At 39.1% G+C, this 23291-nt stretch overlaps 2 protein-coding genes, 2 long non-coding RNA genes and 1 pseudogene across 4 annotated transcripts; 2 read left to right on the top strand and 3 right to left on the bottom strand.

Moving 5' to 3' along the window:
• Positions 1–2459: 2459 nt before the first annotated feature.
• LOC111456935 lies at positions 2460–15525 on the bottom strand. Its single transcript, XR_002712845.1, has 4 exons — positions 15515–15525; positions 14026–14028; positions 3048–3058; positions 2460–2664 (listed from the first exon to the last, which is right to left on the bottom strand). It is a non-coding gene; the product is annotated as an uncharacterized LOC111456935 (long non-coding RNA).
• On the bottom strand, positions 10045–12097 carry LOC111456934. Its single transcript, XR_002712844.1, has 5 exons — positions 11856–12097; positions 11371–11515; positions 10569–10674; positions 10409–10481; positions 10045–10249 (listed from the first exon to the last, which is right to left on the bottom strand). It is a non-coding gene; the product is annotated as an uncharacterized LOC111456934 (long non-coding RNA).
• On the top strand, positions 13002–17045 carry LOC111456933 (quinolinate synthase, chloroplastic-like). Its single transcript, XM_023099011.1, has 4 exons — positions 13002–13912; positions 14696–15208; positions 16126–16287; positions 16804–17045. The coding sequence occupies exons 1-4, from the start codon at positions 13184–13186 to the stop codon at positions 16852–16854; spliced, it is 1455 nt and encodes a 484-aa protein (XP_022954779.1). The 5' UTR covers positions 13002–13183; the 3' UTR covers positions 16855–17045.
• Positions 17046–20095: 3050 nt separating this feature from the next.
• Positions 20096–21329, top strand: LOC111456767 (annotated as a pseudogene).
• A 711-nt stretch (positions 21330–22040) lies between these two features.
• LOC111457061 (high-affinity nitrate transporter 3.1-like) lies at positions 22041–23171 on the bottom strand. Its single transcript, XM_023099189.1, has 2 exons — positions 22818–23171; positions 22041–22704 (listed from the first exon to the last, which is right to left on the bottom strand). Exons 1-2 carry the CDS (start codon positions 22945–22947, stop codon positions 22202–22204), a joined length of 633 nt encoding a protein of 210 aa, XP_022954957.1. The 5' UTR covers positions 22948–23171; the 3' UTR covers positions 22041–22201.
• Positions 23172–23291: the final 120 nt, after the last annotated feature.

The following is a 23291-nucleotide window of genomic DNA, read 5'->3' as shown; positions in this document are numbered from 1 at the left end:
TAACATCCTTGTTTCGACATACTCGAGTGTCTTAACCTTACTTGGGAACTTACAAATTCTCACTCTCTTAAGCACTTTCGTCCTCGAAAGTTCATTGTTCTTACCTTGTCTTGGGGTACTTATCCTGAGTTATGTCCATTCAAGTTTCTTAAGGGTCCATCCTTCTCCGACATGTCGTTATAATCCGCCCTTGTGCCCTTTAGTTCTTAACTTATGCCTTAAGGCCATGTACTTGTTCCGACATTTGGCCCTTGACTATCTTGTCAACATCCTTGTTTCGACATACTCGAGTGTTTCAACCTTACTTGGGGTCTTACAAATTCTTACCCTCTTAAGAACTTTCGTCCTTGAAAGTTTATTTTTCTTATCTTTTCTTCAAGTACTTATCCTTAGTTTTGTCCTTCCAAGTTTCTTAAGGGTCCAATTATAGGTTTTACCTTCTCCGACATGTCTTTATAATCAGCCCTTGTGCCCTTTAGTTCTTAACTTATGCCTTAAAGCCATGTTACTTGTTCCGACAATTGTCCCTTGACTGTCTTGTCAACATCCTTGTTTCGACATACTCGAGTGTCTTAACCTTACTTGGGATCTTACAAACCCTCTTAAGAACTTTCGTCCTTGAAAGTTCATTGTTCTTATCTTTTCTTCAGGTACTTATCCTTAGTTTTGTCCTTCCAAGTTTCTTAAGAGTCCAATTATAGGTTTTCCCTTCTCTGACATGTCTTTATAATCAGCCCTCGTGCTCTTTAGTTCTTAACTTAGGCCTTAAAGCCATGTACTTGTTCCGACAATTGGCCCTTGACTATCTTGTCAACATCCTTTTTCAACATACTCGAGTGCCCTTTAGTTCCTTCACCGACAACGTCTTAACCTTACGTGGGGCCTTAAAAATTCTCAACCTCTTAAAGAACTTTCATACCTCAAAAGTTCGTTGAACCTTGTCTTGGGGTACTTATCCATAGATGTGTCGTTACAAGTTTCTTAAGATTCCATTTATATGTTTGCTCTTCTTCGACATGTCCTTCCAAGTTTCTTAACTTATGCCTTGCAGCCATGTACTTATTCCGACATCTGTCCCTGGACTTGTTAACATCCTTGTTTCGACATACTCGAGTGTCTTAACCTTACTTGGGATCTTACAAATTCTCACCCTCTTAACTTATGCCTTGCGGCCATGTACTTATTCCGACATCTGTCCCTGGACTTGTTAACATCCTTGTTTCGACATACTCGAGTATCTTACAAATTTTCACCCTTTTAAGCACTACTTTCGTCCTCGAAAGTTCATTGTTCTTACCTTGTCTTGGGGTACTTATCCTTAGTTATGTCCTTTCAAGTTTCTTAAGGGTCTATTTATAGGTTTTTCCTTCTCCGACATGTCGTTATAATCAGCCCTTCTGCCCTTTAGTTCTGAACTTATGCCTTAAGGCCATGTACTTGTTCCGACATTTGGCCCTGGACTGTCAATATCCTTGTTTCGACATACTCGAGTTTCTTAACCTTACTTGAAATCTTACAAATTCTCACCTTCTTAAGAACTTTCGTCCTCGAAAGTTCATTGTTCTTACCTTGGTTGGGGTACTTATCCTTAGTTATGTCCTTTCAAGTTTCTTAAGGGTCCATTTATAGGTTTTTCCTTCTCCGACATGTCTTTATAATCACAGCCCATGTGCTTTTTTGTAATGACCCAAAAATAAAATAATACGTGTTTAGGCGGGTATGTTTTTGGGTTGAAATTAATAATAATAATTATTATTATTATTATTATGATAATTATGAAATAAGAAAATAAATAAAATAAAATAAAATAGAAAAAAAAAATACAGCACCAGTGAGAAAGGAGGAAGGGATATGTGGATTAAAGGAGAAAAAGAGAGGAAGATGGAGATGCGTGGGGTGCTAAAGAGTGGTGGGGTGCTAAAGAGTGGTAGAGTGGCGGAAAATTAGAGAGCTCTGGTCTGGTGTGGGATTAAAAAGGAAGAACGGAAAAGAAATAAAAATAGGAAAACAGGGGAGGAGAGTTAAAATTGGTGAATCTTTCGGAAATACTCATGGTTTGGTGATTTTTTTGTCGGGGCGCAAGCTTGAGATTAGAGGAACGCTTGTGGAAACTATCAGAGTTGGAAGCTCAAGCGATAAGCCATATTAGTCGTTTATTCGAAGGGAAGAAAACCCATTTGACCGAATTTTTAAATTCCGATATCTTCATCTATACTGGCGTAATAAGTTATGAAATAGGGCTTGTTAGAATCAAACAAGAAGATCTGTAAAGTTGTAGTGGAAGTCGGGACGAAATACGGGCTGTAGAGCTGGAATATGGCTTTGGGACATAGTTGGTAATAGGAAAGTTGAAAAATTGCAGAAAACAGAGGAAAAAGAAGGAGCGCATGCACTACACGCAGGGCGCGTGAGGAGCCACGACTGAGCATGCAACTGGGAGTTCCTGACCAACGCGCTATGTTTGTCCCACGCGCCAGGAGAACTCCCAGTCGCACGCCCAGTCGCGGCTCCTCACGCGCCCTGCGTGTAGTGCATGCGCTCCTTCTTCTTCCTATGTTTTCTGCAATTTTCCCAACTTTCCTATTAATACCGATTATGTCCCGAAGCCATATTCCACCTCTACAGCCCGTATTTCGTCCCGACTTCCACTACAACTTTATAGATCTTCTTGTTATGATTCTAACAAGCCCTATTTCATAACTTATTACGCCAGTATAGACGAAGATATCGGAATTTAAAAATTCGGTCAAATGGGTTTTCTTCCCTTCGAATAAACGACTAATATGGCTTATCGCTTGAGCTTCCAACTCTGATAGTTTCCACAAGCATTCCTCTAATCTCAAGCTTGCGCCCCGACAAAGAAATCGCCAAACCATGAGTATTTCCGAAAGATTCGCCAATTTTAACTCTCCTCCCCTGTTTTCCTATTTTTATTTCTTTTTCGTTCTTCATTTTTAATCCCACACCAACGATAGCTATCTAATTTTCCACCACTACAACAATCTTTAACTACAACAATCTTTACTGCCCTTTAGCACCCCACGCACCTCCATCTTCTCTCTTTTTCCCTTTAATCCACCTGTCCCTTCCTCCTTTCTCACTGGCATGCTGCTGTATTCTTTTTCTTTTTTTTTTATTTTATTTTATTATTTTTATTTAACTAATTCATTTATTTTCTTATTTCATAATTATCATAATAATAATAACATTATTATTATTATTAATTTCAACCCAAAAACATACCCACCTAAACACATATTATTTTATTTTTGGGTCATTACATTTAGTTCTTTAACTTATGCCTTAAAGTCATGTACTTGTTCCGACAATTGGCCCTTGACTGTCTTGTCAACAATCTTGTTTCGACATACTCGAGTGTCTTTAACCTTACTGGGGGTCTTACAAATTCTCACCCTCTTAAGCACTTTCGTCCTCGAAAGTTCATTGTTCTTAGCTTGTCTTGGGGTACTTATCCTTATGTCCTTCCAAGTTTCTTAAGGGTCCATTTATAGGTTTTTTTATAGGTTTTTCCTTCACCGACATGTCTTTATAATCAGCCCTTGTGCCCTTTAGTTCTTAACTTCTGCTTTAAGGCCATGTACTTGTTCCGACATTTGCCCCCCAACTATCTTGTCAACATCCTTTTTCGACATACTCGAGTGTCTTAACCTTACGTGGGGCCTTAAAAATTCTCAACCTCTTAAAGAACTTTCGTCCTTGAAAGTTCGTTGAACTTGTCTTGGGGTACTTATCCGTAGTTGTGTCGTTCCAAGTTTCTTAAGATTCCATTTATATGTTTGCCCTTCTTCGACATGTCCTTCCAAGTTTCTTAACTTATGCCTTGCAGCCATGTACTTATTCCAACATTTGTCCCTAGACTTGTTAACATCCTTGTTACGACATACTCGAGTGTCTCAACCTTACTTGGGGTCTTACAAATTCTCACCCTCTTAAGCACTTTCGTCCTTGAAAGTTCATTGTTCTTGTCTTGTCTTCAGGTACTTATCCTTAGTTTTGTCCTTCCAAGTTTCTTAAGGCTCCAATTATAGGTTTTCCCTTCTCCGACATGTCTTTATCAGCCCTTGTGCCCTTTAGTTCTTAACTTATGCCTTAAGGCCATGTACTTGTTACGACATTTGGCCTTTGACTGTCTTGTCAACCTCTTTATTTCAACATACTCGAGTGTCTTAACCTTAGTTTTGTCCTTCCAAGTTTCTTAAGGGTCCAATTATAGGTTTTCCCTTCTCCGACATGTCTTTATAATCAGCGCTTGTGCCCTTTAGTTCTTAACTTATGCCTTAAGGCCATGTACTTGTTCCGACATTTGGCCTTTGACTGTCTTGTCAACATCCTTATTTCGACATACTCGAGTGTCTGTTACTTGGGGTCTTACAAATTCTCAACCTCTTAAGCACTTTCGTCCCCGAAAGTTCATTGTTCTTACCTTGTCTTGGGGTACTTATCCTTAGTTATGTCCATTCAAGTTTCTTAAGGGTCCATTTATAGGTTTTTCCTTCTCCGACATGTCTTTATAATCAGCCCTTGTGCCCTTTAGTTCTTAACTTATGCCTTAAAGCCATGTACTTGTTCCGACATTTGGCCCTTGACTGTCTTGTCAACATCCTTGTTTCGACTTACTCGAGTGTCTTAACCTTACTTGGGATTTTACAAATTCTCACCCTCTTAAGCACTTTCGTCCTCGAAAGTTCATTTTTCTTACCTTGTCTTGGGCTACTTATCCTTAGTTATGTCCTTTCAAGTTTCTTAAGGATCCATTTATAGGTTTTTCCTTCTTCGGCATGTCTTTATAATCAGCCCTTGTGCCCTTTAGTTCTTAACCTATGCCTTAAAGCCATGTACATGTTCCGATATTTGACCCTTGAGTGTCTTGTCAACATCCTTGTTTCGACTTACTCGAGTGTCTTAACTTTACTTGCGATTTTACAAATTCTCACCCTCTTAAGCACTTTCGTCCTCGAAAGTTCATTGTTCTTACCTTATCTGGGGTACTTATCCTTAGTTATGTCCTTCCAAGTTTCTAAAGGGTCCATTTACAAGTTTTCCCTTCTCCACTATGTCTTTAATCAGCCATTGTAACCTTTAGTTATTAACAAGTCTCAAGGTCATGTATTTGTTTCGACATTTGCCCCTTGACTGTCTTGTCAACATCCTCGTTCCAACATATTCGAGTGTATTAACCTTACTTGGGGTCTTACAAATTCTCACCCTATTAAGAACTTTCGTCCTCGAAAGTTCATTGTTCTTACCTTGTGTTGGGGGTACTTATTCTTAGTTATGTCCTTCCAAGTTTCTTAAGGTCCATTTATAGGATTGTCCATCTCCAACATGTTTTTATAATTAGCCATTGTGCCCTTTAGTTCTTCACTTATACCTTAGAGCCCGGTACTTGTTCCGACATTTCGCCCATGATTATTTTATCAACATCCTTATTTCAACATAGTCAAGTGTCTTAACATTACTTGGGATCTTACAAATTCCCACCCTCTTAAGAACTATCGTCCTCGAAAGTTCATTGTTCTTACCTTGTCCTGGGGTATTTATCTTTAATCATGTCCTTTCACGTTTCTTAAGGGTTCATTTATAGGTTTGCCCTTCTTCGACATGTCTTTATAATCAGCCCGTGTGCGCTTTAGTTCTTAACTTATGCCTTAAGGCCATAAACTTATTCCAACATTTTCCCCTTGGCTTGTCAACCTCCTTGTTTCGACATACTCGCGTGTCTTAACCTTACTTGGGATCTTACAAATTCTCACCCTCTTAAGCACATTCGTCCTCGAAAGTTCATTGTTCTTACCTTGTCTTGTTAAGAACTTTCGTCCTCGATAGTTCATTGTTCTTACCTTGTCTTGGGGTACTTATCCTTAGTTTTGAACTTCCAAGTTTCTTAAGTGTCCATTTATAGGTTTGCCCTTCTCCGACATGTCTTTATAATTAGCCATTGTGCCCTTTAGTTCTTAAATTATGCCTTAAGGCCATGTACTTGTTCCGACATTTGCCCCTTGATTGTCTTGTCAACATCCTTGTTTCGACATACTCGAGTGTCTTAACCTTACTTGGGATTTTACAAATTCTCACCCTCTTAAGCACTTTCGTCCTCGAAAGTTCATTGTTCTTACCTTGTCTTGGGGTACTTATCCTTAGTTATGTCCTTTCAAGTTTCTTAAGGGTCCATTTATATGTTTTTCCTTCTCCGACATGTCTTTATAATCAGCCCTTGTGCCCATTTGTTCTTAACGTATGCTTTAAGGCCATGTACTTGTTTCGACATTTGCCCCTTGACTATCTTGTCAACATCCTTGTTTTGACATACTCGAGTGTCTCAACCTTACTTGGGGTCTTACAAATTCTCACCCTCTTAAGCACTTTCGTCCTCGAAAGTTCATTGTTCTTACCTTGTCTTGGGGTACTTATCCTTAGTTATGTCCTTTCAAGTTTCTTAAGGGTCCATTTATATGTTTTTCCTTCTCCGACATGTCTTTATAATCAGCCCTTGTGCCCATTTGTTCTTAACGTATGCTTTAAGGCCATGTACTTGTTTCGACATTTGCCCCTTGACTATCTTGTCAACATCCTTGTTTTGACATACTCGAGTGTCTCAACCTTACTTGGGGTCTTACAAATTCTCACCCTCTTAAGCACTTCCGTCCTCGAAAGTTCATTGTTCTTACCTTGTCTTGGGGTACTTATCCTTAGTTATGTCTTTTCAAGTTTCTTAAAGGTCCATTTATAGGTTTTTCATTCTCCAACATGTCTTTATAATCGGCCCTTGTGCCCTTGAGTTCTTAACTTGTGCTTAAGGCCATGTAATTGTTCCAACATTTGGCCTGTCAACATCCTTGTTTTGACATACTCGAGTGTCTTAACCTTACTTGGGGTCTTACAAATTCTCAACCTCTTAAGCACTTTCGTCCTCGGAAGTTCAATGTTCTTACCTTGTCTTGGAGTACTTATCCTTAGCTATGTCCTTTCAAGTTTCTTAAGGGTCCATTTATAGGTTTTTCCTTCTCCAACATGTCTTTATAATTCGCCCTTGTGCCCTTTAGTTCTTAACTTATGCATTAAGGCCATGTACTTGTTCCGACATTTGGCCCTTGACTGTCTTGTCAACATTCTTGTTTCGACATACTCCAGTGTCTTAACCTTACTTGGCATCTTACAAATTCTCACCCTCTTAAGCACTTTCGTCCTCGAAAGTTCATTGTTCTTACCTTGTCTTGGGGTACTTATCCTTAGTTATGTCCTTTCAAGTTTCTTAAGGGTCCATTTATATGTTTTTCCTTCTCCGACATGTCTTTATAATCAGCCCTTGTGCCCATTTGTTCTTAACGTATGCTTTAAGGCCATGTACTTGTTTCGACATTTGCCCCTTGACTATCTTGTCAACATCCTTGTTTTGACATACTCGAGTGTCTCAACCTTACTTGGGGTCTTACAAATTCTCACCCTCTTAAGCACTTCCGTCCTCGAAAGTTCATTGTTCTTACCTTGTCTTGGGGTACTTATCCTTAGTTATGTCTTTTCAAGTTTCTTAAAGGTCCATTTATAGGTTTTTCATTCTCCAACATGTCTTTATAATCGGCCCTTGTGCCCTTGAGTTCTTAACTTGTGCTTAAGGCCATGTAATTGTTCCAACATTTGGCCTGTCAACATCCTTGTTTTGACATACTCGAGTGTCTTAACCTTACTTGGGGTCTTACAAATTCTCAACCTCTTAAGCACTTTCGTCCTCGGAAGTTCAATGTTCTTACCTTGTCTTGGAGTACTTATCCTTAGCTATGTCCTTTCAAGTTTCTTAAGGGTCCATTTATAGGTTTTTCCTTCTCCAACATGTCTTTATAATTCGCCCTTGTGCCCTTTAGTTCTTAACTTATGCATTAAGGCCATGTACTTGTTCCGACATTTGGCCCTTGACTGTCTTGTCAACATTCTTGTTTCGACATACTCCAGTGTCTTAACCTTACTTGGCATCTTACAAATTCTCACCCTCTTAAGCACTTTCGTCCTCGAAAGTTCATTGTTCTTACCTTGTCTTAGGGTACTTATCCTTAGTTATGTCCATTCAAGTTTCTTAAGGGTCCATTTATAGGTTTTCCCTTCTCCAACATGTCTTTATAATCAGCACTTGTGCCCTTTAGTTCTTAACTTACGCCTTGAGGTCATGTACTTGTTCCGACATTTGGCCCTTGACTGTCTTGTCAACATCCTTGTTTCGACATACTTGAGTGTCTTAACCTTACTTGGGATCTTACAAAATTCTCACCCTCTTAAGCACTTTCGTCCTCGAAAATTCATTGTTCTTACCTTGTCTTGGGGTACTTATCCTTACTTATGTCTTTTCAAGTTTCTTAAGAGTCCATTTATAGGTTTTTCCTTCTCCGACATGTTTTTAGAATCAGCTCTTGTGCCCTTTAGTTCTTCACTTATGCTTTAAGACCATGTACTTGTTCCGACATTCGGCTCTTAAGTGTCTTGTCAACATCCTTGTTTCGACATACTCGAGTGTCTTAACCTTACGTGGGGCCTTACAAATTCTCACCTTCTCAACAACCCTTTGCAGAATCAACATTGTTTCTTCAAGGTCTTAGCTTAGATGTTCCTTTTGTTCCATCTTGTATAAGGCGGGTTCTTTGGGTTTTAAGCTATTCTTTTCTCGGTATTACAATATCTTCCTTAATCCTTAAAACATCTCTTAGCTGTCTACAATTCTTATATTAATATAGTAATCCCAAAGTTAATCAAGCCCTTAAAATCCTTTGGCATACTTATCAAGTCTTAAAGTGTACATACCTAGTTAAGGCGATAGTGTCTCTTAAGCAGGGTCATAAAGAAGCTCTGCTGTGATACCACTTTTGCCACAAGTCGTGACATACTAAAAACTTGAAAACGTAAAAAGAGGATGGTAAATTTTTTCAATTTTAAAACAAAAACATAAATAGTTGAAAACCAACTTAAAACACTGGGCCCAGTAAGCAAACTTAAAACATTAAATAGTTGAAAACAGGATGGGGCTCTCTATGGCACCTGCTACAGATCTACTCTCATCCTCAACCAGCACCTTCTTGATAACCTAAAAAACATGGAAGAACTAGAATGAAGACAAAGACTAGATAAGTAGCCTATTTGTAGGCTCTTCGTGTCCATGGTGGATGATAGTACCTACCATACTCATTTACTTGTCATGTTCGTGTTCTTGCCCTCAGAACTTTGGTCCTTAGATTTTGTTCTTTAGTCCTGAGTTCTTATCATGGTTCTGTGGGTCTTAAGCTCTTCTTTTCTCGGTATTACAAAGTCTTCCTTAATCCTTATAACATTCCTTGGTCGTCCATAATCCTTATAATCAGCCCTTGTGGCCTTTAGTTCTTAACAAGTCTTAAAAGAGTGTATTTGTTCCAAGATTTGTTCCTTTTGACTGTCTACTCAACACTCTTTTGTTGAGATTGTCAAGCCTTATCTTAGATATTCCTTTCTTTTCCTTTCTTGCACAACATGGGTTCTTTGGGTATTAAGTTCTTCTTTTCTTGGTATTACAAAGCTTTCCTTAATCCTTGTAACTACCCTTGGCCTTTCATAATCCTTATAATTAGTCATTGTAGCCTTTAGTTCTTAACTTATGCCCTAAGGCATTTTCTTGTTCCGACAATTGTCCCTTTTGATTTCGACATCCTTTGTTGAGACTAACAAGTCTTCTTTGGTCATCCTTATGTTTCCTTATAATGTAGAGCTTATCGTTTTTGGTCTTCCCAACCTACCGGTTGTAATTCCATGGGAACACCTTGAGGTTTTATCCTTCGGATCTTATTTTGCTTGATTGGAGCACCTTTTTAGGTCAATTAGGCTCCACTTGAGGTGGAGTGTTCGTCTTGTATTGTTTCATTTAATTTCAATGAAAGCTTAAAAAAAATAAATAAATAAATAACTCATTCATTCAAAGATATATAATAAAGAATAAATATAGGAACCTAACCAACAGAATGATGTCAAACAGAACCAGAAACATGATATCGGTAAAACACAAGGAACATCAAAAAGAAAAGGCAAAGATATAATAAAGATTAAATATAGGACCACAAGATTGCCAATAACGTAATTCTCATGAGATCTAGGCTATAGATAAGGTAGTTTATGATGTCAAGTAGAAAATTTCTTACGTGGAGTGCTGAAAGTAGCAACCGGAGTTAGATTCCTTGACCTCAACTTTATCATCTCCATCTATGTCCTCCATTTCCATCTGAAATTTTCACAACATATTTATTAATCAAAATCTTCTCCATTAGCAAAGGAAATATGAGCAATAAAGTTGAAATCATTAAAAGTGAACATTAACCATTTTTGTTAAAGTTTGACCCGTAACTAGAATGATAAAAGATTTGTAAAAGCAATGGCTTACCTTAGTGGGTTGTGTGGTTATATTTTATGCACCCCTAATTGTTTAAAGCAAACTTTACATGAACCAGACCGTCCTGCATGATATTATCAATGAAAATAAATAAATAATTATGCATTGATCTCCAATTCAAACAAATCATTAAGTTGAACAAAGAAAGTACCTTCGATTTCAATAAATTGACTGTCATCCTTCTGCCCTTAACTCAAATCAATCTCAAAAATTGATCCAGGCACTAGTATATCTCTCATATCGTTTATCATCATGACCTAGAGGAATGTTCGTAAGAGAAAATTCAGAACCCGAATGTAAAATATGATTAGATTGAAAATCTTAAAAGTATTTTTTCCATAACGTAGGTGTGTGTAAAAATGCATATAACAACCAGATAACTTCAGCCTCAAGTCTCAAATGTGTTGGCTAGCTTTGAAACTGCCACTCAACTCAACTATGAGGGCCTTACGACTAACTAAAGTTCAATAAGCAGACAATTGTGCATGACACTAAATTTTACAATACAAGCCAACTGTTTTTCCTTCAATTCTGGCTAAGTTCTATAAGAAGCATTGTCTAAACTGGCTCTACAGAGAGGATGGTAACTGTGCCGATAAGATTCTATATTTTGTAATATAGTTTATTTCATTGCAACCCAAGCAAGCAACAGGCCATGGCCGAAAAAAAATATGGTGAAGAACTTATGGAAGATAAAAGGACAGCAATTCCATGGTTCTTCATTGAGCAAGGGAGGGACCTGCAGAACTTCTTACAAGAAAAACGACTTTCATGATATTAGGCTTTTTGATTCATCATTTACTTTCAGTACATCCTTTTTCAAGTAAAACCGAAGATCAATAAAGCAGCTAAAGCTACAATTCACAACTTCACGGCCAACAAATAATAAAAATTAAAAATTAACTTATAAACAACAGATTCGAAACTTCACAGCCTTGGGCTTGGAATCATACCAGTATTCCTAGCAGATTCGAAAATCCCGACAGGACCAACTGCTTTTCTTTTGCCCAAGTAATCACTTCATCAAGAGCAGCTGCTTTGTTCTACCCCTCTCGGAACTAATCGCAATTACATAACAGTTCGGCGTCCTCCTCTCATCTGCCAACACATAAATTTGAATATCAGATCCGTCCCCTGGCTCCCCACACAGAGAAGAGATAGAAGATGACAGGAATAAGACGAAGAGTCCAAAATCGACTAAAAACGCCCTAATCCTCCGTAATCGAAACCACGAAAAATACAAAAGGTGTCGATAACAGGCAAAGAAAGAAGAAGAAGAACAAAACAGAACAATTCTTTGATTAACCTCTGAAGTTCTCCACAATAAACTTCTAAATCGGAATAGCCGACTGTGCCCTTAAAATTTCAAACCAAGAACAGAGTAGTCAAGTCCAAACTACCAATAAAATTAAAGGCTGAATGAAGTTAGTTGCATTACCTGTATTTTTCATCACCGGGATCAGGCGACAAACTCCTTTCGATTCTGCTCTCTCTTCCTCCAATTGCTTGGTAATTATCTAGCGTTTGATTTCGGTAACGAGCGTTCAGAAGGGAAGAGACCTTCGATGGAGCGCTCCGATTCTTGTGCGAGAATGTTCTGAAGAAGAGAGTGTGAGTTTGGGAGGGATATATAATGATCCCCGTGGGGCCGAGACGGCTGGTGTCCGAATAAGCCGGGGGTAACGGCTCTGAAGACCGTTTCGCTCTGACCGTGGAAAAGGGTCAACGATACGAACGGCTAGGTAATTTAACCATTGCCTGATCTTCCGTAGTTTTAGGGATTCTTCAGATTTTATTTTGATAATATTTTGTTTAATTAAAAAAAAAGGAAACAATGAAGTATTTTTTTTTCTTCTCTTTTTTCTTTTTTTTTTTTCTAAGGAGATTTTGTCCACCAAATCGAATCAATCTAGTCCGGTTCAGAAAATTAACCCAATTCTTATCATTCGGGTTGAGCCGGTTCGAATTGACTCGTTGAATGTATACCCTACTGACACTCAAATTAGCTAAGAAGAGAAAAAAAAACACTTGAAAAAGATAAAATAGGTGAAAAATAAGCGAAAATGGGAGTTAAAAAGGAAAATTTACCTAAACATAGGTCCAATCGGCTGAACTAGGGTCGAACGGTCTGAATTGGGCTGCCCACAAGTCAGACCACCCCGATTGGGTCGGGTCGCTCAAGTTCCCCGTTCACGGGTCAGCCACCTAGATCAAGTGTGTGCAAGAATGCTATGCTAGCAGAAACTAATTGCTAAAGATTGAGCCATTGAGCTAAGGTATGTACCTTCCAAGAGTAGCTAGTTGATGATCTAACAAAACCCTTGTCTACGTTGAAGTTTAGTGAGCTAAAGAATAAGCTCAACGTCATTGCTCCCTCATTGAGTGTCTAATGCCGATGGCTGAGGGCCATGACACAATCCCATTCATGAAAACCATTTGTTTCCACAGCCATCGCTTTCATCTCTTCGTTTCCATGGCTACTTTTTCTTTCCATCAAAGCCTCTTTTTCTGGACCCATCGAATGAACTTTCCCACTTCCCATGATTTGCTTCATATCTCTCGTGTCTCCCTGCTTAATTTGGAGCATAATGACCAAAGAAACTCCGGGCCTTGTATTTAACTAATGGCTATACTCTCTCCGCCACTGTCTCTCTGTTTCCGTGTCAGACTTTTCTTGGGCTGCTCTCGAGAATCGTGTAAGCCCCACTGCTAGATACCCACCTCCCCCTTTATCCTTGCGACCCTTTGGTTTGTTCCCTTCTTGCAATGGAGTCCTCTACGATCATGGCTAGTAGAGCGACCACTTCCTCTGTTTTCTCCTTTTGTTCAAACCCAAATTCTAAGAGTACCCATGTGAAATTTCTTGCTCAAAAACCTCCCATACCGTTCTTCGAGACCCATAAATGCATTCAATCACTAAAATCCAATACCCAAAATCTCAGCTCTCGTTTCGCCTGCTCTGCTGCGACCCTTTCGCCGTCTTCTACCACTGAGCTTGTTCCCTTTAAGCTTCATCGCTTGATTGAGGAATTCGAGTCAATATCCGAGCCGGTCGATAGAGTGAAACGGTTGCTACGTTATGCGAGTCTTCTTCCTCCTTACAGTGCGAGAAATGACTCGAATCGGGTCATGGGGTGTACGGCACAGGTGTGGTTGGAAGTTAGGATTGATCAAGAGGGTAAGATGAGGTTCGCTGCTGATAGTGATTCGGAAATCTCTAAAGGGTTTTGCTCGTGTTTGATTTCGGTGCTTGATGGTGCGTTGCCAGAGGATGTTCTTAGGTTGAAGAGGGAGGATTTGGTGGCTCTGAATGTGGGGTTGCCGGTTCGAGAGCGATCGAGAGCAAATACTTGGTACAATGTTTTGATTAGTATGCAAAAGAGAACGAAGGGTTTGATTGCGGAGCTTGAAGGGAAATCGCCATTTGAGGCGTTTCCATCTCTGGTTGTGAGTGCTGATGGAATTCATGCTAAAGGAAGCTATGCTGAAGCTCAGGTTAGTGATGGTAGAAAATGAAGAACAGAGAGCTCTGTGTTCCTATTTGTTAATATTAGAAAACCCTGCACGGGTATCATTATGATATTATATATCACTCTTCGAGATTCCACACCCTTCTAAAGAATGTTTCGTTCTCTTTTCCAATCGATTTGGATTCTCACAATCCACCCCCTTCGAGATTCAACATTCTCGCTGGCACACCCCCCAATATCGGGCTCTGATACCGTTTGTAACAGCCCAAGTCCAACATTAGCATATATTGTCCTCTTTGGGCTTTCTCTTCCGGGCTTCCCCTCAAAGTTTTAAAATGCAGCTGCTAGGGAGAGGTTTCCCCACCCTTCTAAGGAATGTTTCGTCGATGTGGAATCTCACAATCCACCCCTTTCGGGACTTAGCATCCTCACTGGCACACTGGCCGATGTCGGCTCTAATACCATTTGTAACAGCCCAAGCCCACCGCTAGCAAATATTGTCCTCTTTGGGCTTTCCCTTCCGAGCTTCCCCTCAAGGTTTTAAAACGCGTATGCTAGGGAGAGGTTTCCACATCCTTCTAAAGAATATTTCGTTCCCCTCTCCGATCGACGTGAAATCTCACATTTTCACCCTTTTATCTTCATCATGGGCTTTGGTTGAACATGCATGTATAAATCTTATGCCTCAACTATCTTTTTGGATCATGATATCTTTGCAGATTGTGTTGATTGCAGAACCTTCACTAGCCTATTTACCTACAGATTATCATCATCATCACTTGATATAATTGATGTCTTCTAATTTCAGGAAGGTACATGCATTGTTCATCATCTTTTCGGGCACGAAGTTGTGGAGAAGATAAATGAAATGTACTGTGACGCATTCCTTACTGCTCACTTTGAAGTTCCTGGAGAAATGTTTGCCTTAGCAATGGAAGCAAAAAGAAGAGGAATGGGCATTGTAGGTTCCACCCAGAACATATTAGACTTCATAATACAAAGGGTGCAAGAAGCTTTAGACAGAAATGTTAATGAACATCTACAATTTGTGTTGGGAACAGAATCTGGAATGATAACTTCAATTGTTGCAGCTGTTCGTAATTTATTAAGTTCTTCAAAAACCACTTCTGGAGGAGCAAAGATCAATGTAGAGATTGTTTTTCCTGTGTCGTCGGATTCAGTGACAAGCACATCATCAAGTTCGTCCCCAGGCCGAAAATCGGTTGCGCTCGGTGAGATCAATTTACCTGTAGTACCTGGAGTTTCGAGTGGGGAGGGATGTTCTATTCATGGTGGCTGTGCATCTTGTCCATACATGAAGGTTAGTATATATATAGTTAATTTACGCCCCGTTTGGTAAATGATTGGTTTTTGAAAATTAAACTTATAAACACTATTTCCACCGATGAAAACTGTACACCCCAAGCCCACCGCTAGTAGATATTGTCCTCTTTAGCTTTCCCTTCTGAGCTTTTCCTCAAGGTTTTAAAACGTGTCTACTAGGGAGAGAAGTTTTCACACCCAGGAATGTTTCGCGCCCCTCTCTAACCAATTTGGGACCTCATAATCCATCCCCTTGGAGAACCAGGGTCCTCGCTGACAACACACTATTTCCACCAATGAAAACTATACAGCCCAAGCCCACCACTAGTAGATATTGTCTTCTTTGGCTTTCCCTTCTGAGCTTTTCCTCAAGGTTTTAAAACGTGTCTACTAGGGAGAGAGGTTTTCACACCCAAGAATGCTTCGTTCCCCTCTCTAACCGATTTGGGACCTCACAATTCACCCCCCTTAGAAGATAAGGGTTCTCGCTGACACACTGCTCAATGTCTGGCTCTGATACCATTTGTATGAGCTCAAGCCCAATGTTAACAGATATTATTCTCTTTGGGTTTTTCCTTTTGAGCTTCCCCTCACCAACCGATGTGGGACCTCACAATCCACCTCCTTAGGGAACCAGCGTCCTTGCACACCGCTCTGGCTCTAATACCATTTATAACCACCCAAACTCATCGCTAGTAGATATTGTCTTCTTTGGGTTTTCCTTTTCGTGGCACGTTTACTAAGGAGAGGTTTCCACACACTTGGCACGAATGTTTCTTTTCTCTCTCCAATCCACGTGGGACCTAAAAAAAAATAGTTTTTAGTGTTATTAGTATAATTGTGCTGATGTGATGTGATGTGATCTGATGAAACTTGGTGTGGAATTCTGATACTGTCTTGTTTGGGATCATCCAGATGAACTCTCTCAGCTCTCTTATGAAAGTTTGTCAAGATCTTCCCCATAACAAAGCTGCTATCTCAGCTTATGAAGCCAAGACATTCAAACTGCACACAGTAACTGGAAAATCAGTTGCAGATATTGGATGCGAACCAATTTTGCACATGAGAGATTTCCAGGTTTGTTCCTTTGAATCTGCTACTCTTTCGAGTTGTCTGGTTTAACGTTCTTGTTTCTTGTTTCGGGTTTTGTGAACTAGAAACATTCGATAACTATAAACAAGAAACCAGGACGTTAGCTTGGAAATCTGCAACTCTTTGGAGTTGTCTGGTCTAACGTTTTTGTTTCTTGTTTCTTGTTTCGGGTTTTATGAACTAGAAACATTCGATAACTATAAACAAGAAACCGGGACGTTAGCTTGGAAATCTACAACTCTTCGGAGTTGTCTGGTTTAGCGTTTTTGTCCCTTGTTTCGGGTTTTGTGAACTAGTAACATTCGATAACTATAAACAAGAGACCGGGACGTTAGCTTGGAAATCTGCTACTCCTCGGAGTTGTCTGGTTTAACGTTTTTGTTTCTTGTTTCGGGTTTTGTGAACTAGAAACATTCGGAAACTCGAAACAAGAAACCGGATCGTATTCTCCTTGTTCATACTAATTGGTGTTGGATTTTTCCTGACTGGATCTTTCTTCAGGCTGCAAAACAGCTGCCGGAGAAACTTGTTCATCAGATCATGAACCGGTAATATCAATGGGGACAGTTTCAGCAAGTCAATCGGCTGCTGTTGTCCAAGGATGATTCTCTCCTGTGAGCCAAGTTTTCCCATTAGTTTGTTTTATTCGACTTTTGAATTGTATATTCCTTTAACTTTAGGCTCAAGTTGAGCTCGAAAATTTGGGTCGTGCCAATATATATAATTATTATTTCACAATCACATGTTTTATGGCAGCGGACTTGCAATTGTAAAGCACTCACTTCTCAGTAACAAGTGAGTTAAGTTAATTCATTCTTGTGTCGTCTACGACCAAGTGACGTATGCTCGAGTCTGACCCTAGTTCAAGAAAAAAGTTTTAGAAAACGAGGCAGAGAGATTTCGAAAGAGAGTTTTGAAAGTAAGATTTGAAAGATTCAAATTGGTGTTATATGTGATGCAAGCAAAAATGCAACAACAACGGCTTATAGCATATAACTATTGGGTAGGGAGAAGTTGACAACTAGTCATATCCTCTTCTATAGTACATTTTGGGGCTTTTTTGCCCAGGCGGGTGTAACGTTGAACGGTCATACACCCCTGTATTGATCCGATATGAAATGGCAAAAGTGTATCTAAGATGAAAGCATGAAAAAGGGGTTTGGAACGGACATGCAACCATAAGAAACATGCCTTGGACAAGCATGACTGTGACAACCTCCCCCATTCAATTGGTTGACGTCTCTGTCAATCGACTCGAACAAGCAAGACTGTGACATCTGTCATGCGAGCATAAGCAACATACTTTGAACAAGCATGACCGTGACATCCTCCTGACCAACCGACTCAGACAAGGGACATCTGTCAAATTTTTAAAAGTTTTAATAATAATTTTAAATTTTTGAAAATGTCTCAAAAAAAAATTTTAAAAGTTAATGATTTGTTTTTTAAAAAAATTATTTTTATCTAATTTCATGACTAATATTGTAATTTAAATAATTTTATTTAATATTATAAGTAAAAGTGAAAGTCAATCAATTAATTTAAAGAAATAAAAAATAATTAAACTCGTTGACAAGTCTGTATTTTATTTTTAAAAAAAAACGTGAAATTACATCATTAATCTTGGAAGTTAGTGTTTATTTCATTTTTATAATTTAATATTTGTTAAAATCTTTTTTTAAAAATAAATTCATAATTTAACCCTAAAAAATGACCTCATTGATTGGATTGGGCCACGTAGCAAGGCTTATCCCGATACCGGTAAGTCAGTCAAAGGGCAATATAATCATTACAATATACAGTTAAGGCTATTTCGGTCATTTCGATTTCAACAAACTACTCTCAGCGGCTAATCGCCTTCTTTGGCTTCTCCATTTTTTGTTTTCTTCTATTTCGCTGAACTTGCCTGAGCGGCGCATTGTTGATTCTCTTATCATTTTTTTTTCCATTTCTCTCAGGAATCAGGAGGAATCAGGTAATTTGAATTATGAATTTCCCTCCGATTTCGTTCTTGTTTTTCCCATTCATCAAGGAGTTCGATCTTCTGTTTCGTTTTTTTTTGCGATTAGCGTTTGATGTTCTTCGTTATTCGTTGAGCTTTTTGGCTTAATCTGGCGTTATTTTTAAGTATAATGCCTGAGTATTCGATCTTTATGTTCATGAGTTGCTTTCAATTTGCTCTTTATGGGCTTTCTTATGCTTTCCGAGTTTCGAGTTGATTGATATGTTGCTGCGTTGGGAACTTTCTCGAGTTCGAACATCTGCTTGCTGTTTGTTTAGGCTTTGGGGTTTACTTGTTCTGTTTAGTTATTAGAAGAAGATTTTAGAACGCCTTGGCTATTAATGTCTGTGCTCTCTGATTCATGATTTGGGTTTAATTTTGAACCATATACAACAATCTAGTGAATTGATGGTAGGAGTTTTGATGGGTAGATTTATTTCCATGGAGATATTGTTATATCAGGTCAAAAGAAATACTTGATAGGAATCACAAATCTCCACAATGATATGATATTGTCCACTTGGAACATAAGCTCTCATGGTTTTGCTTTTAGTTCCCAAAAGGTCTCGTACCAATAGAGATGTATTCCTTAGTTATAAACCTATCATCGTCCTCTTAATTAGTCAATGTGGGACTCCCTCTCAACAATCCTCTCCTCGAACAAAATACACCATAGAGCCTCTTTTGAGACCTATAGAGCTCTTGAACGGCCTCTTCTTAATTGAGGCTTAACTCCTTTCTCTAGAGCCCTCGAATAAAGTACACCCTTTGTTCGAGAGTCACTTTTTGACTATACCTTTGAGGCTCACAACTTCTTTATTCGACACTTGAAGATACTATTGACATGGCTAAGTCAAGGGCATGACTCTGATACCATGTTAGGAATCAGGAACCTCCACAATGGTATGAAATTATCCACTTTGAGCATAAGCTCTCATGGTTTTGCTTTTGATTTCTCCAAAAGGCATTATACCAATGGAGACATATTCCTTACTTATAAATCCATGATCATCCTCTTAACTAAGGGGTTGTGAGCCTCCACAATAGTATGATATTGTCCACTTTGAGCATATGCTCTCATGGCTTTGCTTTGAGCTTCCCCAAAAGCCTCATGGCAATAGAGATGTATTCCTTACTTATAAACTCATCATCATTCCCTAAATTAGCCAATGTGGGACTCCCTCCCAACAATCCTCAACAATCCTCCCCTCAAACAAAGTACACTATAGAGCCTCCCCTAAGACCTACGGAGCCCTCGAACAGCTTCCCTTTAATCAAGGCTTGACTCCTTCTCTGGAGTTCTTAAACAAAGTACACCCTTTGTTCGACACTTGAGTCACTTTTGACTACACCTTCGAGGCCCACAACTTCTTTGTTCGACATTTGAGGATTATATTTACATGACTAAGTTAAGGACATGTCTCTAACACCATGTTAGGAATCACGACTCTCCACAATTATATAATATTGTCCACTTTGAGCATAAGCTCTCATGGCTTTGCCTTGGACTTCCCCAAAAGGTCTCATGGCAATGGAGATGTATTCCTTACTTATAAACCCATATCATTCCCTAAATTAGCCAACGTGAGACTCCCTCCCAACAATTCTCAACAAAGACTTCATTTGTTGATGAGACATATTTATAGCCTTAGGAAACTTTCTCCCCATGATTCATTTGATTGCATGATGACCACTTTTTGAACTTGTAGTAAACAACCAGCTATTTGGTTCTTCAAAAATTTCTCCTATGGCATCTTATTCTCATAATTCATGTTGTTCCGATAGGATTCACATGTTAACTACAATATGGCCTCTGCAAATGGAATATGACGTATTCAAGGAAAGCAGCCATTATTTTCTTTTGGTGTTATCGCCGACGTTCAGTATGCTGATATTCCCGATGGTCAATCATTCCTCGGTACTCCCCGTTATTATCGACATAGTATTCTCGTCCTGAAAAGGGCAGTTCAAAACTGGAACAACCAACAAAGGCTTAAATTCGTCCTGAACTTTGGAGATATTGTCGATGGATTTTGCCCCAAGGACCAATCTCTCAACTCTACAAAGAAAGTAGTTAGTGAATTTGATAACTTTAATGGTCTGGTTTATCATATGATTGGAAACCATTGCCTCTACAATCTCCCACGTAAAGAACTGCTTCCATTGTTGAAGATTCCAAGACTTGAGGGAGGTCATGCTTATTACGACTTTTCGCCTACTCCAGATTTCAGATTCGTCGTACTCGATGGCTACGATATAAGCGCTGTCGGTTGGCCTAAGGGTCATCCAATTCAGTAGAAGCTCTCAAAATTCTATCCCAAAAAAACCCAAATGCAGACAAGAACAGCCCCTCAGGATTGACTGGCTTAGATAGAAGATACCTTATGTTCAATGGAGGAGTTGGTAAAGAACAGTTGAAATGGTTAGATAGTATACTTCAGGAAGCCACAAATTTAAAGCAAAACGTGATTGTTTGCTGTCATTTGCCTCTTGATCCTGGGGCGACATCTTTTGCAGCACTTTTATGGAACTACGACGAAGTAATGGACCTGATACACAGCTACAATTGTGTCAAAGTTTGCCTAGCTGGGCACAATCACAAGGGTGGATATGCCATTGATTCCCATGGAATACACCATAGAGTTCTTGAAGCTGCCCTCGAATGCCCCCCCGGCACCGATGCGTTCGGGTACATTGATGTGTTTAGTGATGGTCTATATCTTACTGCTACAGATCGGATGAGTAGCTCGAAAATGCTTTTCGATTCCGCATGTGACTGTGAGAATGGCTACATTACAACTTCTACATTATAGAACATTTACAGTGTATGTATTTCATGGTCATAAGTATGTAGCGATTCAAAAGGGAAAACTATTAAATTTTAATATAGATTCCCTTGTAGATAGGGCTGAGGAGCCGTTGGATTCTTTTCCCTGCTGTCAAAGATCAGGTGGAACAAGAAAATGAAGAACTTTTTCATAATTGTAGCAAATTTCCCTTTTGTGAATAGATGCATAGTTTAAAATATATATATATATATTACTTTTTTTTTTAAGGTTTGAAACTTGCAATTTATTCGACAATAAATATTGGAATTTTTACTATCCGGTCATAATGACTAGGCGTAAAGTGTCTCTAGGTGACTTTTTAAGTTTACTGTCTAATTCGAGAGACCAACCCTAGACATATGCTGTCTAATTCGAGAGATCAACTCTAAACTGGCGGTAGAAACTACCAAACTAGAGTACAGTAGGCTTGATGAATACTTATAACGGCTCAGCTTTTTCTACCAAACTGGAGTACAGTAGGCTTGATGAATACTAACAAGGGCTTAGTTTCTGCAGTCTCATGCCCTAGATTACGATCACGAGTATTTCTATTATAGTTATAGAGCCCACTATAGCTTGGCTATTGGAATCATTTATTTCGGTATATTTCAGCTTCAGAGTTACTTCGTTCGTAATAAGGAGCGATGCATTATATCTAAGACTCGAGCTCATTAAATTGACTTTTTTAAAAAAAATAAAAAACACACCCCAAACAAACCTAACACCATCACCTAACTTATCTTCCAGCATCCTTCAAGGCTTGACTCAAAGAAAAAAAGAGGATCTCAATCAATGGTTGAAATTTTTTATGAAAAAAGCTATGAATTTGAATCAAACCCAATAAATGAAAACCCCAAAGTCCAAATTTTCAAATATTTTCATTTAAATTTTTCACATCAAACATTAGACACATTAATATCATATTATATATCATAAAATTATAGTACAAGAGAAACACAAATCACAAAAAGACTAAAAAAAAGAACTCATAAAATCTACTCTTCACCAAGCAGATCGCCATTGATGCAAAGCTTTAAAAGGGAACCTCAAAACAGAGCAAAGTTCCCACTTAGTGCCCCTCCGCCGCCGCCGCCTTCTTCGCCTGCCTCTTACCGGCGATGAAGAATCCGGTCAAAGACAGCACAGAGAAAGCACTGAAACAACCAGAAGCAATATCGAGAGAGATATGGCGGCCAGTGATAGCTTCAACTTGGAACAAATTTGTGCCTTTCTTTTCGTCTGTCGTTTGTCCGTACGCCACTTCATCGCCGGCGGAATTGAACGCGTAAGCACGCACGAAGAAAGTCGCCGTCGGAGTGTCACGCTCCACCGTCCACTCAGCCTTTTGAACCGTCTTGTTCGACGGATTGTACGGCTTCTCCACGATTTGGAATTGACAAGTCTTGTCCTTTGCAAGATCGTCCTCTGTTTTTCTCCACGCACGGTCCACTTGGCTCACCGGCGCATAGCAGAGCTTCACCTTCACAGATTTGTAAGCCAAATCCGACCCAACTTTTGCAGCTCCATTAAGAACCCATGACACACTGATTTTATCAACACCCGCTTTGAGAACTGCAAAAAAAAACAAAAACCCAGATGTTAAAAATCGCTAAACTAACAGTTTTTTATTCAGATCTGTGTTGGAAGCATCAGAAATTTGAGTTATGGGAGCTGAAAGTTCTTACCTTGTCCAGATTTTGGAGAAGCAGTGACCTCCAAATTTCTTGGGATAGAAGAAAGATGGATATGTCCATGAGAGAACCCCAAGAAACAGAGCAAAAACAGAGCAGTCAGAGGAAACCCATGAGCGGCCATTGTTGATTTAAGGTTTAAGCTCTCAAGTTTCAGAGAAGAATCTCAGATTTGATGAAGTTAATGGCAGAAATTGGGATTGGTTTGGTTTAAATAGAGATTAAGAGGGAAAAAGTCAAAAGAGGCCAAGTTGGGGATGAGAATTTGAGGAAGAATGAATATTCTTTGAATATTAAGAAACAGGGGAGCTCTGGCTCTAAAGTGCAATGAAGAGACAGAAGAGGAGAAGGGTTTGGCTTAAAATATGAAATTGAAAGGGGAATTAGGGTTTTGTTTATTGGGTTGACTTTGGATTTACACAAAAAAAAAAAAAAAAAAAAAAAAAAAAAAAAAAAAAAAAAAAAAAA

Source organism: Cucurbita moschata, unplaced genomic scaffold, assembly GCF_002738365.1.
Source record: "Cucurbita moschata cultivar Rifu unplaced genomic scaffold, Cmos_1.0 Cmo_Scf00019, whole genome shotgun sequence".
In the NCBI taxonomy this organism is placed as follows: Eukaryota; Viridiplantae; Streptophyta; class Magnoliopsida; order Cucurbitales; family Cucurbitaceae; genus Cucurbita; species Cucurbita moschata.
Note: the sequence above shows the minus strand (reverse complement) of the source record. Positions and strands in the feature narration are given on the sequence as shown.